The 20,893-nt window shown below is 35.7% G+C and overlaps 1 protein-coding gene across 2 annotated transcripts in view; it reads right to left on the bottom strand.

Moving 5' to 3' along the window:
* Positions 1 to 20,893, bottom strand: part of ADK (adenosine kinase) — a 269,560-nt gene that overhangs the window by 128,281 nt on the left and 120,386 nt on the right. For both annotated transcript variants that reach the window (XM_036385322.2, XM_036385323.2), the window contains exons 5-6: positions 18,465 to 18,637; positions 13,160 to 13,268 (exon numbers count right to left, since the gene is read on the bottom strand). In XM_036385322.2, coding sequence (XP_036241215.1) covers positions 13,160 to 13,268; positions 18,465 to 18,637 — 282 coding nt within the window. The remainder of the gene's footprint in view (positions 1 to 13,159; positions 13,269 to 18,464; positions 18,638 to 20,893) is intronic.

Genomic DNA, 20,893 nt, shown 5'->3' with positions numbered 1-20,893 from the left:
CCAAAACCACAACCACACAATAATATTAAGTTTTTCAGGGTTTGCTTTTCTTGTTTTAAGTCTTCCAGCTACCAGTGGAAGCAGCTTCCAGGAATTCCATGTGAAGATATGTATTTTCTATTATTTTTTAACCTAGCCTATTGTTGAATTGAAAACTTACCTGAATTGTAACAAGAGGACAAGACAGAGTTGTAAAACTGATGCAATATTAAATAGTGTCTATTTACAATAAAATGTCAGCAACTACTTTTACCATTATAATATATACAGTACTAATAGGATTGAGAAGATAAAATGATGACTGAGCTTAGATTTTTGGAAAAAACTCCTCTTACTATAACAATACCGCCTAATTATTGTTAGGAGGAGGAAAAAATTACTTTCCAAATTGCAACTGATTCATCAGTTGCATATGCACAAATATATTTATGAGTAAAAAAAGAGCAAGCAAGAGCAATATCTAAGGTTTGCCTAACTGGGATGTGAGGAGAATGGAAAGAAATGTAGAAATACTCGTCCTTCCCAGCAAATATCACTCAGCACCAAAACATCCTGCATTCTGTCCAAAGGCCTGAACAATTCCTCTATATGAGTAAACAAGGAGCTAAGGATGACTCTGAAAGCAGCTCAAATATATATCAACTGTGATTCAGTTATAGCTTTTTAGGTATTATGACCATTTATAGCCTACAGCTAAGAAAATGGAATTCACATCCTGGGTAACATTCTGGGTATTGTCTTCTACATATAAAAGTCTAAATTCATCCTGGAATTTTCCACTTACTTAGAGGTTATTGCATTGTACTATCAGAATTAAAATATTTGCCTTTAGGGCAGATGTTAATTGTTGAGTTGCTTTCTAATTGGTAACACAAGTTTAAAACAATTATAGCTTCCCAAAATCTATTTTCAAATCTAAAACCAATAGCTTGAACAGTGTGGAAAATACATTAAATGCTCTACCATGGGTCACCAACATGTAAGCTGTATTCTACTATATTAACATTATCTCAATATTTCTGAAAATAAAACATTAAAGCATATATATTCTTTTTATGCAAAAGAGAAAGATACTGCATTATAACATGCCCAGGAGAATTTCTTCCCCAACATCTAAGGATTCATACTTTCCTTTTTAACCTCTGATGCTTTTTGTCTTACTTTTCATTATTGTTTCCATTTCAGTTCTCGCACTAGGTCAAAAAGCAAGAATGAGAGATGCAAGCCATGAATCTTTTGAACTTAAAAGCTGCAATAGTGAATTATGAGTTTCAAGTCCTTCCTAGTCCAGTATAGCAACCCAACAGCAGCCACACATGGATGTCTAGACAAGACTAAAACAAGAGAAGCACATACAATATTCTTGCAGCTGCCAACTATTTTCAGTAGAGAAGATTTCCTACATAGATCTGCAGTTGCAGAAGGACTGGAGTATTCTTCTGATACTCCTTCCTGTCAGGTCAGTGGTGACACGACTGCTAGTGATATGAAAATCAGCAGACACAATCAGATTATCTATTAATTAGTGAACAAGTCTCCATAGTGCTATCAATCTCAGGTTACTCTGTTAAAATCTAGATATAATTCTAAAGTGGTTTTGCTGCTGTACCCATCTCCTCCAATCTGTCATGTCACTTTATCAACAGAGCAGACAATAATCCCATGTTTTTAAAACAAAATTGAAATTAACTTTCTTACAGATGAGATCAATTCAACCTAGTGCTGTACAAAACCCCAACAAGACAACTGTTAAGCCTGTCATTCTACATTCTATAAAATAGGATATTTGGTTATGGAGCATGACTGAAGTTTAATATAAAATTGAAATGGTAGAGTGACTGAATAAAGCAGAGAATATGCCTCCAATTACAGGGGGGTTTAATACCCTTTTTTGTTATTTATCTACTAAATCATAATATTGGATGCTTTTCTGTTGTTACTTTTACCACTGTACAACACTTGGTACCAACTCTGCAATTGGGCAGATTACTATAATGACATTTTTACTCAAAAGAAAAGAAAGATGACACATGCTTTCAATTTTACTGACCTAATTTTATCATCATACTGATAAAACTAAGTACTTACTATATTCTTACTTTGAAGGTCTGTAGGCTTTGAAATAGAAGAATTCAATGTTTTCAAGATAATTAGAATCTGATTATCTTATTTAATATATTTACCATGCTAATGTTCAAACATTTGACTCTGCTGCAATAAAAATTTCACAAAATTCCATTGTCTAAAAAATTTTAACATTTTCTGCTCCTCTTCCATGAACTACACTTTCTACTTCTGCTGTTACTGTGAAATGCATTAAAGGCAGGTCACATGATTTCCCTCATGTCAACAAATGATGGCTCAATTAGGCAGATAAGAATCTACAGTCCTCAGCAGAAACTCTCTTCTGCCCATTCTCAGCAGTATAAAGAAGCACTTAGGGACAGCACTAGTTCTGGGGAATGAATACTTGCTATCCTTTATATACACACATTGAAAATTTCTCTCTTTCTTCAGCAAAAATTGGATCCTTATTGTTGAAAATTTTCCATCACTATTAGTTTGCAATTTTTTTCTACATTCAGTTGTCATTCATGATTAAAATAAATAAAATAATGAGGAATTTACGTTTTAGAACATTGGCTATTAATTCTAAGCTGAAATTTTTCCTCTTGGAAATAAGCTTTCTTAATAACTAAACAAATAAAAGGTATTTCACTTTGACTACAGTCCTCAAAGGACAGGGGAAATTCATATTTAAGGAACAAAGTTCATTCTTACCTTACTCTGCTGTGATCAATGACAGTATGCAAGCTATAAATGCCAGTATTGTCCTGGGTGCCCTCAGTAGATAACAAGGTTGTCTCTGCTTCATTCCAATTACTCACACAGTCTTCTATATCCACTACCTGCCACTGTTTTGCTGAATTTCTTTATTTTAACCCTACCGTGAAGAGAAATCTATGAAAAATACTGTGGTCTCTCACATCAGGTTATGCAGAGAACAAGACAGAGTATTCAGCACCACCCTCTTTCTCCCATTTCTTACATTTACCTCATTCTTTCAGATTTTATGACTCTTTATAATGCTTAGCCTTTACTTTTCACAAAACACCTCAATGTTGTTCAGCACCAATTATACTCCATATGGTCTTAAAAAGACATGTTCAGAGGCATATGTTGAGGCATATTTCATGATAAATACTGTTAACTGCTGTTTCCCACCATTTTCAAATATGCAGGAAAGCATTGTTATATTGCATCTGGTAATACCATAGTTGGAAAAACTATTAGGAGCAGCGTCATTCTGTAAAACAACTTCTGTAACTTCAGCATAAAAAGTGGTAACAAGACACATCTTCTCATCTACACATCTCCAAGGGTGAGAATTGTTAGCCATGTACAACCCATGGGAAATCTTCTGACTTTGGAAGAGTTTTGCAATATTTATGGACCATGAGGTCTGAGTATTCATGCTGAATACTCACCAGGTGTTTATGGCCAGGTGTTTATTAAATTATTTTGTTCAAGCAGCTAAATTATTTAGAAACATGAAAAAAACACATTATCCTTAACCAACACAGTCCTGCCAATAGAAAGATGGTGCAAGTATGATTGGGAAGGTGAGAGCTCTTCTGCTGGGGCAGCAGCTGTTACAAAGTGCCTCCATATTAGGGTGCTTATGCCAGAAAGAAGTGTAAATCCCCAGGACTGTTTTCCACAGCAGCTGCATCAGCAAAATCCTTCTGTTATGGAACAATTCTAAGGGCCTTTATCTTTTGTTTATGTCAAACATTTGCAATGATTAGTATTGATGTGTTTATCTTGTTCATATTGCTAAAATGATGTTTTATCTGTCAAGCACTACCTGCTACCATGATGGTCTGTATATTCCTTAGAAAGAAACAGTGTCTCACATCCACCCTTCCAAATTATAAAATTTCTTCAAAACCAGCACTTATTCCTTATTCAGAGAATGTAGTATTTCCTTGAGCATTCTACCCTTAATTAAATGAAAAAGAAAAGAAGAAAGGAAGATGATCTTTCTTTTGACCAAACCAGACAGTCTGAAGCACATTTACCAAGGTGACCTGGTGCACTGCTGATTGAACAGCAGCCTGACGACCAGGAGGATTAAAGCCACACCACAAAAACTCCTCAGCAGCTCCTTTCGAATGAACTTCTAGAGCCTGCTTTTGGGATCAAGTCAACTCCTGTTTCAAATAAACCTGATAACAAACAAAGCTGGCAGGACTCAGCCCTTTACCTCCTAAAGGGCCGAAGAATTTATCACAAAGTTGTGAAAAGCCCAATCTGCAAGGCATACTATTTATGTGTTTCATGTATTGTCACTGAAAATCAGTGCAGAAGCATTTTTGCAGTATTAGTTTTTTGACTCCAAGTACACAATTACTAAGCACAATATAGCACAAAAATCTTCTTGACACAGACTTTTAGGATATTGGTTAGCTATGCTGTAAAAACATTTTTTCTTTCTAAAATGGTTTGTTTCTTGCAGAATCAAAAAGTAGCCTGCAGGTTCCTATCCTGTTATTTCAAAGCACCTGTAGCCTACAGTGAAGATCAACGCCCCTCAGCACAGGTTAAGTTTTGGGATAAGAAAGAGCATATTTGAATCCCCTTGCATTATGTGCATGCACATTTTAACATTCTATAATTTTACTGCAAGTTACTGGCTTTGAAATATCACGCCCAAATGTTACCACTTCAATGCTTGTTTCAAAGCAAATCATTCAGCATCACCATTTGCAAAAAAAAAAAAAGTTTTGTATTTAAACAACTGCATTGTCCTTATTATAGAGGGAAATAATAAATGAAACTATAATTTTCACTTCAGACCAAGTAGTGGGCTATCATAAACAGCTTAGCTCTAAGGTTAGGCAGTCTTTGCTGTTAAAGAAATAAACTTTTTTCATGTAAAACAGAGCACAGTTGGTGCAGAATTTGTATGTTTTTTAATGTAAAAGTCGATGACATAGATACAATACATATTTCAGGGTTATGTAGACTATGACATTTCCTCATGTTAATGAGATCAAGTCCTTTATAAAAAAAGAAGGAACCTCACATTTCAACCAACTGTACTCAGAGTGGTAACTATGAATTTATGATAAATTTTGGTATGTAGGAAACAAAACAAACAAGTTTAACTCAATCTAGAAAAACTCAGAAATTTCAGGTTTTAGTCCTTAGAACAGTCTTAAATAATTGATTCTTTAAAAATGTTATTAGAGAAGTACTGAAACAAAAATTAACAGAAGATAGAACCAATATTGTTTCAGAGCTTCTAATGCCTTGATTTGATGGTGCTTTAGTTTTGAGATTTTGCTCTAAGAAAGTTGACATGGTAACAGACAAAATTCTTATGCTCTCATAAGGAGAGCATCGAATAAAGCCTGACATGCAAGAGAAGCTACAGTAAAAATTTCCCTTCCAACTGAGTCACCTTACCACTTAGAGTATGAAGTCTTCCCTTTTTAATTTACATTTAAATAAGTGTGTTAAGTCTGCCAAGACTTTATGTATGACTTGAGACTCAGTGTCCCTAAAGGCAGAGGCACCTGGGAGCAGAGGTCTCTGCAGTGAGCTGTGGGTGGCACAGCAGGTCCCTGTCCCTTGTGAACACCAATTTTCAGCACTCCCCAGCCTGCTGCTAAGCCTGATTCAGTCTTTGCAGAGAAGTAGCTTACAACCAAGAGACTGATTTAGTATTTCAGCAGATTTACATATTCTATTAATGAAATAAAAGCATGCCCTTTCCCTTCTTCCCCCCACCCCCCCTTTAAAAAGCAATATACTTTTAAAAGGGTAATGCAATCACAACCATTATGTCAATGAAAATTACACGCTGGGTTTATCTCTGTAGGTATCTGTCAAATACAAAGCGTGCACAACATCTTTGGAGTAATAATGATGTTTTATCATTTTAATTACAAACACTTGGAAAAAAAATCCCTAAAGTGTACCAATTGGGGTGGTCTGAATTAACAGTAGCTTGATAGCCCAAGGGTAGCAAAAATAGATTGAGCTACCAAATTTCATAGTAGTTATAGCAGCTGTCTTCTTGCCTCAGGGAACCTGGGTATTTAACAAAGCAGACAGCTTGGCATTGGCATCTGATTAGTAATGTGGGTTTTGTTGGACAGAATACGCACAGTTCTATTGTCTCACTGCTTGGTTCGGAATTCAGAGAGCTATGGAATCATTTAGTTTTTACAGTTAGCTTCTGTGTATTCACTTGCAGGTATTGTAAAAGGTTATTTTCTCACTTATCACTTGCTCCAAGTAGGGAATATTGTCTTGAAACGAGCAATGAAACATGACAGGATTTAAATGTCAGGGTCAGTTGCTTTCCCATTTCTGTGCCAAAATTTTGTTGAACCAACTGTGTAAGTTTTTCTAATTGGGCAGAAAAGTGAATAAGGTGAAAGTCTGTTCTCCCCTTATCACAGAATTATTTGGAATTTAATATAATTGAAAAACATCATTTATTCTAGCCTAACTTTATATGGGAAAATTTGTCTTCACAAAAGAAGTCTCAGAGGTAAAATCCAGCTATTGGGGCTTCAGGGAGAAGGGATTGATTTTTATTTTTTTAATCCCACAGTAGCCTGACAGTTTGGATAACTACTGGGGTAAGAGAATCTCTAGTTCAAACCTAATCTGCTTAATAGTAAAAAATCTCAGTTAACATGCTTTATCTAAAAAGGTTTGATCTCGGGACATAACCTTAGCACATAGAACAATATTACTCCGAGGTTTGTGTTTGAACTTCATACAGCCAAAAAGACCCCCCACGTGGCTCCTCTCTCTTTCATTCTTTAAGTCTACATCACAAATTATTGGGGCTTGTTGGCAGAGTTCAAATCACTGAACTCATTGCAAATAGTCTACTTCAGCTAGAAGTACATTCTTTTACTCTATCAAATCCATCTGAGGTAATAAGACTTGATGTTTTATTCAACAGAGCTGAGGAAAATTGTTGCACAATAGGTTAATTCAAAATGGCAGCATAGAAAATGCATCTGTCAGTGGGGATCAAATTACAGGGCAAGCTCCTCTCAATGCTTAGAAAAACAAGTCTGCAGTTCTACAGATTATGTGCATGTGTGTGTTTAAAGGGGTGGGAAAGGAGCTAAATATCTGAGCTAACCTCCAATTAAAGTCAATCATAAAAACAGCCAATTTAATGAGTACGGATTTCTTTGGGTAATTATAACACCAACCACTTTTTTTTCTCCCTCTCTTTTAAATCTGTAATTCTGCCTTCTTTTTATTGCTTGCTTTGTCATTAATCGCCTCAGGAACTTGATTTCCTAGCAACAGACTCTGCCACCAAACATTTGGCTCCTTTTCAACATTTTCTTTGTGAAAAATGGCACTGCTATTGCCGCCTGGCTGTTGCAGCTAGACTGGCTGTGTAAGTGTTCTAATAAGGCATTCTTCAAAAAAACCACACAAAAATCACATGATAAAAGGAGCGATGACTGAACTTCACTAATTACTGTGCTGAAGAAACATATCTGCAATTTAAAGGCTACTGGGGTAGGAGGAGAAGGACTGAAAAGGAAATATGCATTTTCTTCATCTTAAAAAATACAATTAATAACATAGAGGTGAACATTTAGAACTAATTTTTTTTACAATGTTACACAGATTGTCCTTAATTTTATTCTATAGAAACAGGAGGTACAACCTTCCTTAAAAGCTGATGACGTATTTTTCACCATAAAGTGCAAAGCATTCACTTTGAAGAATGGCATCTTGAAGAGCAAATTTCACAACAAAAAATAAGAAAGAAGTTTCTCATTCATTTTTTCACGTAAGTTACTTGAGAAAACACTAACAAAATAGTTTATGCATGAGAAGTTATACCTGAAATGGTAGCATAATGCACTCCCTAAATATATCACAGGATGACACAATATGTGGCTGGTTTAGACACAGCTTTTTTTGTATTTTAATCAAAGAAATAAAGCTGTGGGTTTCTGCATTTATGACAGAGAAAGGGTTCTTTCCCCGTATTTGCTTTGGAAGCCAGTAAATGGCAGTTTTACTTCCTGGTTAGATACAGAGTCTACCATCTCTCCACAATAAATGCATCCCACTTCAGCTATGATTTCCAGAAAACACAATGCCTCAAGATGGTGGGTTTCAGTAAGGGGATGTTATCCCTGGCCACAACTAACTGTTGCTAGCTGCACTTTCTTCTCTATGGCTAAGATACTCAGTATGGTGGTTTCCTGGCTCTAAAACCTATTAATCATTGTGAGAAACAGCTTTGCATGTCAAATGGCACAACACACTGGTGCCAGAGCACTATGGCAAAAGTTACCAATGGGAAAAAAAACTGTTGTGAAGTCATTCAAACAAATGTCCTTTATAAGGGATATTTTGCTTCCTGCGAGTGTCTTGTTTCCTGTGATGCACACACAGACCTAGCACATCTCAAAGCAAAAAGCCTATCAAAATCCATTGTAAGTTATCATACTCATCACAGCAGTAAATTACAATAAAAATGCATTCACTGAATATGCCTCTAAAAGGAAGAGGCAACACAAAAGAAATTTCATTTATACTTACATCGTTGTAATAATCAGCATTTCTTCTCAAGTAGAATAGCCAAACTCCATGTAAAATACTGTACAATGTTATTTAAACTTTGCTACTCATTGCTGACATCAAGCTTATGTTTTGACAGACTCATGTTGAAACCAGATAATTCCTCCATCAAGCCCACTACACTACCACAGTATCTCTCTGCTTAGACAAGTACTTGGGCATTAAAAGAAAATAAATATAAAAATACCACAGCGTTTGTTGAAACAGAGCAGGGTGGTTGGAGTTTTAAAAATTTCTCCAGCAGACAGGTGTGGTGCATTGGGTTCATTATGACTTGCTGTAATAAATGATATTTCCGCCTGGAAACTTGGCCTAAGCCCAGAATTCCTGGTCTTTATCAGAACTGTCATCATCAAAATAAAGTACACTTGATATTAGCTTTGAAAGCCCAAAAGATGCTGAAGGTCCTGAATGTAGCTCAACTGTGGGCTAACAAATCTAAGCAGCATTAGGAAATTTTATACTCAGTGTGGTACAGCTGAAGGGCATCATCACTGAGAAACTTCAAGTATTTGCTATGCAGAAGTAGGAGAAGAAAACAGTTTAAACTTTTACAGATTATGAAATAACAACAGCAAAATAACCAAGAAGATTTTTTGGGGTTTTGGAAGCTCCTTTAATGATCCATTCTAGGCTAAGACTACATTACCACAGATTGGGAACACAACTGCACTCAATATTGCCATTTCAGATGCTCAGTAAAGGAAAGTTCTTGGGAAACAAAAAGAAACTAAACAAAAAAAACCCCAACTGAAGCACAGAAGGAACTTTGAAGAAGAAACACATTACTTCAGCACCAAGAAAATATGAGCATCAAATGCCAGTGTTTCATCCACCTCACAATCAACAACTGCAAACATTGAACAAATGCAGGTGTTGTACCAAAGGACAAACTGAGTAAAACTAAATAACTGGCTGAAATAAGAATGGCTAACTGGAACAGAAGAGAGCACATACCTGGGAAACCACCACTTGTAACAAGCATGCTCATGTACAGGGAGAAAGTTAAAATTCAGTTGTCTGTATGAGCAAGCCATATGGATTAATTGATACAGTTAAGATTTCACAAGGTTAAGTGCAGCTTTTAATGAAGGAAAGCATTTTCTCCTTTTCCATTTTCTTCCCATTATGGAAGAACAAACTCAAAATTTCTTACTTATATACAGTAACAGAGACTTACCCATTGAAGTCAATTGACTAAAATGCTTCTCAATTTTTTTCTGCTCTTGTAACTGTTATCAACAGATTTTTTTTTAACCAAAACCACTGACAATAAAAATATCTTTGCATTTCAGGCCTTTGTAAAATATGAAAATTACAGCTATATACTGCAAGTTGCGTTAATAATGTCAAAATGTTTGTGTGCAATGTTAAAGAAGCTGAACACCAGCAACTCCCACAGATGCCTCTTAAAATAAGACAAGGTGCACAAATGTGGAGTTTTATCACCCAAGTCTGTAAGATGCAACTCTGACACGATTTCTAAAATGCAAGTCCTGACAGCAAGCACAAACTCACAGGACAAAAAAAAAAAAAAAAAGACAAAAGAAAAAAAAAAGAGAAAAAAAATTAACTTGCCTGTTCCTCCCCCGAATTTACAATTAGCTTCATGTTGTGTCCCACTCACAGCTCCTGAGACTGAATGACAGTGTTTACTGCTATCATGACTCTGAACTTATTCTGAAATAAGGGAAATGTCTGAGGAAGAGACATCTTCTAGCCTCAGTAGGAACCAAATAAAATTCCTCACAGTGAATTCTAATCAGACACCAGCAGCACAGCTAGCTGATGCACAGTGAAATGAATATGACAGACTGGAAGATATTATGTCAATGGTATAAATTACCACAAGTATAGGAATTATGTCTGGAGAAGGGAAAGAAATTGCACAGAGTTTGACAGTACATGTAGCCTATCTTAAATGATTCAAAATAGAGTAATTTTAAAGGATTAAAATACACCTTCAAAGTTTACCATCTTTGAGAAAGCTGGGGCAGCCTCTGTATTTTGCTTCTATCTGTGATTTACTAGGTCCTATTCTCTGCTAGCCTTTCTATAATTTGTCTGCTGGATCTGATTACCAGATGGCTAAAATAAATGTATTGTGTTCATTCATGGTAACAGAAGTTGTTTTTAAGGGTTCTGTCAGGGCTTCACTATCTTTTCCTTTGTACCTACTCCTCCCTCTGTGAATTGATTAGATTTCAGAGCTAAGTTTCACATGAGGGTCATTCTGCTGAATGCTGCATTGAAAAGCTTATTATCTGTTCTAGAAAGCATATACAGGTGACCACAGGATATCAGAGACCTGTCCTAAAGCAACAACTGCCCAGTACTGCCAAGAAAATAGATTGTTTGATAATCTCAGGACATGAATTTCCAGAATAAGTATCTGTCACTGACATACTCTCCAATGCAATTCCAGAAATAGGTGACAGTTGGATAGAAAGAAGGAAATGAAAAGCAACATATGCACAGTGCAATGTCACGGAAGGTAACAAGACTAAAGTGAAGACAGACAACAGCAGACAAATTAATGACTCAGAGCTACCCTCTACCTCAGGAGTGGTAATTGCTCACTACATGGTTTTGTTTAATCTGGTAATCACTACAAACCCACAAGAAAAGAAGCTAAATGAAAGAGAAGGGCATGAGCACACTGTAGCATGAAGAACCATGGATGGTTCTACACTGTCTCCTCTCCTTCAGTAAAGTTACATATGCAATCTGTAATCTGAAGTGATAATACTGTCCTAGAAACCTGAGTGACCCCATCCTTGAGTGCTTTTGCCATACATGTGAAAAAGGTTCTTCACTCAAAACATCTCCTGCAATCATATACTTCCCTAATCTGAATTTCATATTGTAAATATATAATATCATTTATCAGCAGTTCAATTTAATTTTTTTATCCATTATCACATGCTCATCTTGGGGTTTACTTTCAGCTTAGTACAATAATTCTCTGTCTCCCAAAGTCTGGATGTTGTAGAACTGGCATCTGAGAAAAACAGCTTTTAATATATACAAGAATCAGAGTAGTGAGTCACCTAGTCAACATTTAAGTGATCAAACTGACTGAACACACAAGAGTGACTTTAGAACTGAAATAAGACGACGGTTTTATCTTAAAAAGTACAAATCTGTTTAGTACCTCATGTAATGTTTCACAGTTTTCCTGAAGCATCTCCACTAAGTTAAATGTTTCCAAATGGTACATTGGAAGCTTCATTGGGAATGATATACAGGCATGGGAAAATTAAAAAAAAAAAACAACCCCGAACATAGTGCAGTAAAACTTTTGGGAATATTTGTCGTTCTTCTTTATTTAACCTATACTCTTAGTCTTCCAAAATTTTTCAGCCAACAGCAGTAATTCCCAAGCATGGCATTTGGAAAATAAAGAACTCAGAACATGTGAAAAAAAACCAGCGATAAAAAATTAGTAGACAATACACCTACATATATTTTAACCACAGCACAAACACATGGTCATAACAGTGGGACATATTTTCTTTGTACACTGAGAAGGTTTTAAGTATTCTTTGACACTTATAAAGGGACAGTCTTGGCCATACACAAGAATCAATAACAACTATGTAAAGCCTACAGCAGTGCACACTAACTGGCTGTAAGAGACATTAACACTACCTAAAAGAAGTAACTGTATTTTCAATGAACTTGTTCCTCCTGGATAATCAATTTTTCACACTTCTTGCCAGCTGTTCCCATATAGCTCAGGTAGCAGAATGGAAAGAGTTGTCATACAGAATCCATATATTACATGCACATTATGATGTTTTAATCTGTCATAGACTTCTATGTTTGTTAATTCTGACCAGTCATATCCATTTGAGAGCAAGGTGAAAACAAATTCATCACTTCTATTTAGGCAAGACATAATCTACACAAATACATTTATCTGGCTTGATTCATTCTGGATGGAAAAAAAAGAATACTAATTGTGAATCTACTAATGCCCCATCCTCAAACCCCCCTTTATTCCAAAAGCAAGATTAAAGCATTAAAATCAGTTTGCCCCACCACCCACATTTAAGAGATTTGTCAAAATTATTGTTTCTGAAATATTGAGTTATAAGGTGCCACAGTAATTACTATGGAATAAATAGCAATTAAGATTGTTCACACAAATAAGCTCAAACTGTTTGCAGTGAATAATTATGCTAATAGTGTTTTTCTACATAATTTGTGCATCCTTCACAACGATTTACTAGAAAATGTGAAATGTAAATTTGATGCATTACTACAAAAGCCCTGAAAATATGTTTAGTTCTTATGATTTTTCCCATCAATTTAAGTGAACATACAACTAAAACATTCTTCTGCATTCATACATCTGATTTTGAAGAAATCAAATACTGAAATTGAAGCAGTCATTTTCTTTCCCTGTCCTCCTATAAAATCATTCAAAACCACATACAACAGACATACTCACTGCTTAAACTTCAGGATACTGTAACACAAAATTTAGCATTTTGAAAGGGGCTGAACTTACTGCTATGTAATAAACTTTGGCCTTTTCCACCAACTTCCAGTTCTTCTCCAAATCAAGATGCTTTTCCTTCTTATAGCAGTTAGCAGCAGCAAGGTTAGCTACAAGAGACCTGAAAGTGATTAAAGAACAATTATTAGACCCTCTGTAAACAACAGTACTGCCAATTTCTCACAATGAACACAATTTCACGAAGATCCTACAGAACATAAAACCAATTAACAAGGAGCACCAAAAGCCACATATACTTTGACCATTTCATGAGAAATAAAGTATATATTTAAATAATAGATTAAATATACTTTAAATCTTATATTAAATAATGTATCTTGAATCCAACTACTTAGTTTAGGTAATCTATCACTATTATATTCTTCTGAAGGCACCTTTGTTGGCTTTGAATCAACCTTAGTTTCATTCTGTGATCAACTCCTTCCATATGCTTTAGCATCTGCACATTTTCATTAAAACTCCTCTAGCACCTAACACCTAAAGAAAAGTAGTTACTCCAGTTTATCTTCTGAAAACTAGTTTCCCTCACTAGAAGCAAAAGGTTGATGTATATGTAAGTCTTGCCATTTCAATTTTCCAGTGAATAGTTATATTATTTAAAAAGGGCTTGTTTTGGGGTTTTTTCCCTCCATTAGGTTCACATTTTCCTTTAGCAAATAAAAAAGGGTCAGGTTCCTACTTTTAGATGATGAACTGTTAAAAAAAACTTTGGCTTAGCTGTGGATTACTGGAACACTACCAAAAACTCATTTGTACTTCCTTCTTGCCTAACAAGTTACAACACAAGCTGTGGGACACAACTTCCATTACCAAGAACAAAAATACTTGTATCACATTGCCTCTGTTACATGCAAGATTCATTCTATTTTAAATCATCTTCTTCACCCACTGCATTCAGCCTTATGAAACACATAAACTTACACACGTACTCCTAAAAAGAGGTCATAATAAGACCTCTACCTCTCCACTCGGCTACCATGACCAGATTATTCTATGCAGTCGTATTATGAGAATGTTAAATAACGTGCAATATTTTAGAGAAAGGGCATTGGGAAATGGATTATTTCTATGCTAGCATACAGAGCTTTAAATATAATTTTCAAAATTTAATAGTCAATATATGCTCTTTTAACATTAACCTATCACTATTTTGTGATATTTAAGCGCATTAGCCAGATAATTAATGTGTAATTACAGATACAACATTTGGCTATTGAAAACTTTAATTTTAACTTTAACTTCTCAAGGTGCATGCAACTGATGCTTTATACATCATCCTCTTCTGTACAAGTGCTACTACAATCCAGAGACAGCTCCAGGTGGGAGCAAAGTGCTCATTTGCTCTCATCAAGGTATGCTTCTGCCTCCAGGCCCATTACCATGTCCAGGTGTAAGGAGGTAAATAAGCGAGACACTCTTTATTTAATGAAAAACAAACAAAAGACCAAAAGAAAACTTTTATTTCCTAGTAAACTTCCTGAAACAATCATCACTGACAATCCTTGTCAGTTAAACAGATCACATATACAAAACGACAACAAAGTTAGACCAGCTTTATTTGAATATATCAAAATTACTGTTGTGTCATTTCATCCCATGAGCAGATTTGGGGCTTATCATCTCTTTAATTCTAAAATCTAAATGCAATGGAGACTAATGTATATTTGGAATAGAGAAAAAAGAAAAAAAATGAGAAAAATTTATGAACAAATACACCAAGCCTCTGCAGCATTATAAGTAACAGGGCAAGAAGTTTCATTCTTCATGAGTATTACTATTTCAATGACAAGAAATCCAGTGGAGAACTAAGTGAATCCAAGAAAGACATGTGCATAACTGTGGTAATTTTCTGTAAATCAAACTTTAAAGCAAATTAAATCTTTCAGTTTTGGCAAACCCTAATATCCATCAAGGACATAGTTTGAAAAAAAAAAAAAGAAATCTTGTCTGTCTACATATGTTGCTAAGTGAAAAGCAATTCCGTTCCAGAAAACTGAGCAAAGACTTTCTATATGTTTCCTTTCACTTACCACATGCCCCTGAAACTGTAAACCTAGCTCTGTATGGCTACATCCAGCCATAGAGATGCTCTGCACATATGGGTAATAAAAGATTGCTACACTGACGACAAAGCAGTGAACTTTTCCAAATTAAAACTGTAAGTCTGACAGCACTCAGTTCAACATGTGGAGCACAGACTAGGTAGATATTTTTCAATGAAATACAGTAATTGGAGACAGCCAGAGTGCTACAATTGAAACAGCTTAATGGAGCACTGTGCATGTGGTTATTTCTAAGCAGAAGGCACAAATCAAAGTCATAGACTATGACAGAGTGTAGGTATTACTTCAGAGTTTAATCTTGTGCTAGGATTTTCTTGAAAAGCTCTGAGAAAACAAAGCATATTAGTATTACTAAACTAGAGAATTCAGGATGGTGATCATACATCAGATCAGAACCCTTTCCTACAAAAAGCTAGACAGAGTTAGCAGAAGCAAAAAACATTTATATCAGGGCATCTGGAACATAAATAGATACAGCCGCTTCCTAGGAAAACCAGGAGTGCTACTAAGTTAGGTGCTCCAGAAGAGACAAGAGAGCTGAAGAAGGAAGTTAGCACTGAGCTAACTGAGCTAAGATAAGAGATTGATCAATAAATAGTGTTAGCAAATGGGACAAAGTTGAAGTGATTCTTACCAATATAGAAAATGCTAAAAACAAAAAAACAATCAGAGGGTAATTAAAGATTGAGAATAAACTTGCTCTCACAGGATGGACTATTGCACAATAAAGCCTTCAGCAGCAACCATTAGCTAGTTTTTCTTCTCCCAAGGAGCATGAACTCCCTGCCTCTCTCAAGCATCGATTGAGATGAAGCCACTGTCTAGAATGTGAGCAAATATTTGATATTAAGAAAAAAGAAGTGGTTTATGCTAGCAAACCAAAAATACTGCTTATTAAGTCAAAGAAGTATTTGCAGACCTTCTTATGAACAAATTTACCTAAACTTTTAAATTCCATTGAGATGCACGTGTTTTTTTTTTTAAATTCATACTGTGTGCCTATTGACAGTCTTGACTTCAGTTTCCCATCATGTTACCTAGAAAATGGTGATTGCTGCAGCATGTATACACATGCACTCTATGACTGAAGGCAGAGAGAATCACAGAGCAAAAACTTGCTTTTCTTTTCTATTGCTTTTCTTGTCTTTGAAAAAGTGAATATGGATCTTGGAGATGAAGGGGGAAGTCTGTAGACATAATTAGTGTCAGAACTCCAGACAAAGATGAATGAACTTCCTTCCTCCACAGAGTATGTGCATTCATTCCAGAGAGTAAGACATTATGTACAACATTAAATTGGGAGGGACAGGTTGATAAGCTGGAGGACAGGGCTGTCTGTCATTCAGTGCATCTGCAACAGCCTGAAGAATTGGGCTGGCAGAAAACTTGAAGGTAAATGCAAAGTCACACAATTACACACAACAATACAGCCTCAATGTTGACAGGGTACTACACAATTTTTCAGAGAAGGACCTGGAGATGCTGGTGAACCAGGCTTGGAACATGAGTCAGCAGTGCATGACACAGAGAAGGAAAATCACAATCAGGTGTATATGAGCAAACATGGAGACAGGAAGACAAAGGAAGTTATAGATCCAGAATGGAGGAGAACCTCTGTCTCCACACCTTATCTGGAGATCTGTGTCCAGCTTTGACTTTTCCATTACAAGACACTAACAGAGAGCAGTGAGTCCAGCAGTGGGCCATCAATATTATTAGGAGGCTGGCACACTTAAATGCAGAAGAGTTTTGGGTGAACCTTAAGAACAGGTACCTAAGGGGAGACCTTCCTGCTTACTTCAAATATCTAATCAAAGTTTACAGAGGAGATGGAGCCACACTATTCTTGAGCACAAGAAAGAACAGACAGAAGCTGAAAGAAGGAATACTGCAACTGGGTACCATCAAAATAATTTCTCCCATGAAGAGCAATCAAACATTTGAACAGTTTGCCCAGAGAGCTTGTGCAACCTCTATCCTTTGTGATATTCAAAACCCAGCTGGACATGGCCATGAAAAACCTGATCTACCTTTGAAGCTGCTCCTGCCTTCTGCAGGGGTTTGTCTCAGATGCCTGCTCTAATTAAAACTGTTCTAGAGTTCTACACATTATATAGAAAACACTTCCTCCTCAGACTCTCATTTCAGTTCATGTTGCTGTCTACCACCTTTTCTAACTCTACCCAGAACATTCACCAACTTCTCTGGAATTATGGTGTGGACTTTAATTAGGGAACTGCTATCTCACCTTAATAAATTCTACTAACTCCTGATACTGCTTTGAAAAGCAAGGAGTAGGTCCTCAGGGCCAATGGCATTGAAAGACACAGAGAGAAACCAAAAAGGATAATGACAGATATTTTTATCTTATTCTGAGCCAAAAAGAAAATATTCTTTAGGGTAACTGATGCAATTTTCATTATTTGTTCGGTATGTAGTATCAGAAAATTTAAATATTGCCAGAAGTCAGGGAGGGCTGATGTGTGCCAGTCACGTCTCAAAATTAAGTCTAAACTGATTGGCTGCTTTGAAATCTCTAAACAAATTGTCAGAAGGTAATCAGCAAAGAAGTAGAATACAAGCTCAAGAGTTCTGAGTAGAGGGTGAAAGAATAAAGCAACGGGCCATGCTCAAGAAAAATTAAGAGCAAAAAAGTAACAAATAAAAACATGAAAGAAATTCAGAAAAAATTCTTAAAACATAGACAAACAGAATTATAGGTACTAGAAGAATTTCTCAAAAAGTGCAATAGCAAAACAAAAAGTTTTTTTCTTGTATAAAATTAAATTAACCCTTTCAATCTGGCTATATGCTGACAGCTATTAGCATATAGCTAAACTCAGTATCACCTGAGGCATATTCCTGATTTGCAAATCAATTATAAACCTTATATACCAATCAGCTTCCACATAGGCTGCACAAACATAGTGTTAACCAACTGCTGTCTCGCACATATTTCCTTTCTCCAGAGCAAGTGGAAGCTATCAAGTTCAGGAAGAAGTAGTCTGTTATTATCTCACACTTTCTGGCCACAATACAACTGCTGTTCTCTGAAAGTATATTAATACTGCCCAGCCCCAAACTACGTCCTAGGCAGTCCTGTGTCTCAAACCAGTGCTAACACTTTATCAATTAAATCACAATTTTTCAAGGCTGGATACTCCAAGCAAATTAGGCTACATTCACTATGCCAACTGCATTTGCACCTTCAGAAGATATCAAAAGCCCCTGACCTGTTATCACTAGTGATGCAGGCAGCACAGGTTCCTGTTGGCTCTTCACTCTGCTCATAATAATGGGCATCCACATGAGCTTCCTCAGCCTTCTTCTTCAAGATCTCTCCAAATTTATCTTTGCCAATGCACCCGAAGAAAGTTGCAGCTTTGTGAGGTTTCTGAATCATCCACTGCAAATTGGCAGAAGAAAAAAAACAAACCACAAAACAAAGTTAACATATCTGGTATATTATTTTTTCCTTTTTTTCTCTCCACTCACCATATTTAACTCTATGCCTACATTTTGACTTAAAGAACACTTGTATGCCTGAAGTACAAAACATCTTGTAAATCAAAGGAGAAAAGGGCAGAAAAGAAAACAAAATTTACCCTTAATGATCCCACTGAGCCTGTAACACCTAATGTAAAACCTAAATAAACATAGCTCATGATAAATAAAGTACATTAATATGTTTTTACAAGGTATACAAAAAGAAGTTCCCTTGCTCAAAGGAGTTGCTCTAAACTTACTCTAAATCAAGAAACATACAGTATCTTCAAAGAAAAACTGTAGAAAATACAAAAGAAAAAAGGAAAAAAATAGTCCACAAAACCCCTCCAAACAAACAAAATAAATAAAAAGGGATAGCATACAAGAAAAGACTTTTGAGAAACATAAGCAACATTATGCAACATTCATAATATATATAAAAGCTAAGTGGTACAGAAAAAAATCATTTTGCCTAATATTTAATTGCATGCAAAAAGGAAATGCTCCCTCTTTACACTGTTAAGCCACACATGAAAGTATCTAATCTCCAACTTTACTAAGAGCAGCTCTGTCACTTGAATTGTAAAGAAAGAGAGTAGATGCACAAGGTTGCTAAGGTGCCAGGTTATTTCATAAAGTTTTCCTTTTATTAATAAAAAATGTATCATTCAGCTGTAAACATAACTCCATTTTGTGCTAAGTTGAAAACCAGCATTTATCAGCAACGTGAAATCAAGAGTGAATAAAAAAAATAAACGTGAAGAAACAATCATAGGCCCTACTCTGCTGGTGGTGAGTCAGCCAACTGAAGTCATTATAATTCATTCTAATTACAGTCAGCAAGCTTATCCACTCAATCTATAGTATGAATTAAAGGCTACAGCAATTTTCTGCTATACTAAAACCCTACTTATAATTGTTTCCTAATCAAGATTTAAATAAATGATAATGTCTCCATTACAAAGCAGCATTAGTGGTAGCTGTGGGTTGTAGAAAGGTCAAGTAACTACGTTGCAAATACATACTTAGTCACATCTTTATTACTACCAGCTCCAGATGGAAGAGCAAGAGAGGAAAAAAAATAAACCTTTGGTCATGTGGTGAAGTCTTTATTAATAAGACAATGGTGGACAAAAGTTGCCAGGTCTCTTTGTTACAGCAATTTTGAATAAAGTTTAAGGAGAAAAAAGATTTTATCATCCAATGGTGGCAGCATTAAATCTCTCATTCATGAAATGCACATGCTCTGCTTATCCATTCCATACCACTCTAATATAAATTAAGAAAACCCCTAATAAGAGAGTTAATACATTTCATACAATGATATCAATTATATCCTTGTATTTGGCACACCTTTGCACATACATAATATGCATTTGCACAGTGTTCATTTAGGATGTCTCAGGAACAATGATCCTTTATATTTGGAGGTATGATAAAGTGGAACAGATAATTTAAAAAGATGAAATGTGCTGTCACCAACTGTAAGCAAATATGGAAGAAATTTCCACACGGGTAAGAACAGAAGTACCTAAAGGTTTGTGCCCCATGCAAGCATGCTTTACTGTCACAAATAACAAGAATTAATAGAGATCACTACGAACAACATTTATCAAAGAATCAAACCCAAAAATATCTTCAAAAATATAAGACTTCAAACTGCACTTTAGGCTTAAAACATTTTATCATATGATGTTACTTTATACAAAAAGTCTGACAACATTTATAGCAGTAGTAACTAATATTTCACATAGATCTCTGAAAAAAGAATTCCCATTCAAGTTTTGGCTATAGGCACCAGCTCAGTTTGAATCCAGATGTGATACATGCCATATATAAGCTGTCACAATCCTGATTTTAAATTTAAGTCAAGTTATATTTGAGAATTAAAAGTCACAATCCAGACTTTCCTGAGATGAATCTCTGTATGTGGTGCAGACTACTTCTTCCATCAGCAGTTCTACTCATATTCATGATTATTTAAAATACAGGTATTATATAGGATACTCCCACTGTATAGGTATTATTTTCATTTGAGTATATGAGTTAAGCAACACTGAGGAAGATGGGAAAGCAGTTGAGCAGTGTTTCTGCAGAGACCCTCTCATCACAGATCTCCAGTTACCAACAGTCCTTTGAATGATCTGCTCTTATTCCCACAATAATGCTGGTGAGG

This window comes from Molothrus ater, chromosome 8, assembly GCF_012460135.2.
Source record: "Molothrus ater isolate BHLD 08-10-18 breed brown headed cowbird chromosome 8, BPBGC_Mater_1.1, whole genome shotgun sequence".
Lineage (NCBI taxonomy): Eukaryota > Metazoa > Chordata > Aves > Passeriformes > Icteridae > Molothrus > Molothrus ater.
The sequence above is the reverse complement of the archived record's forward strand: the minus strand, read 5'-3'. Positions and strand labels throughout refer to the sequence as shown.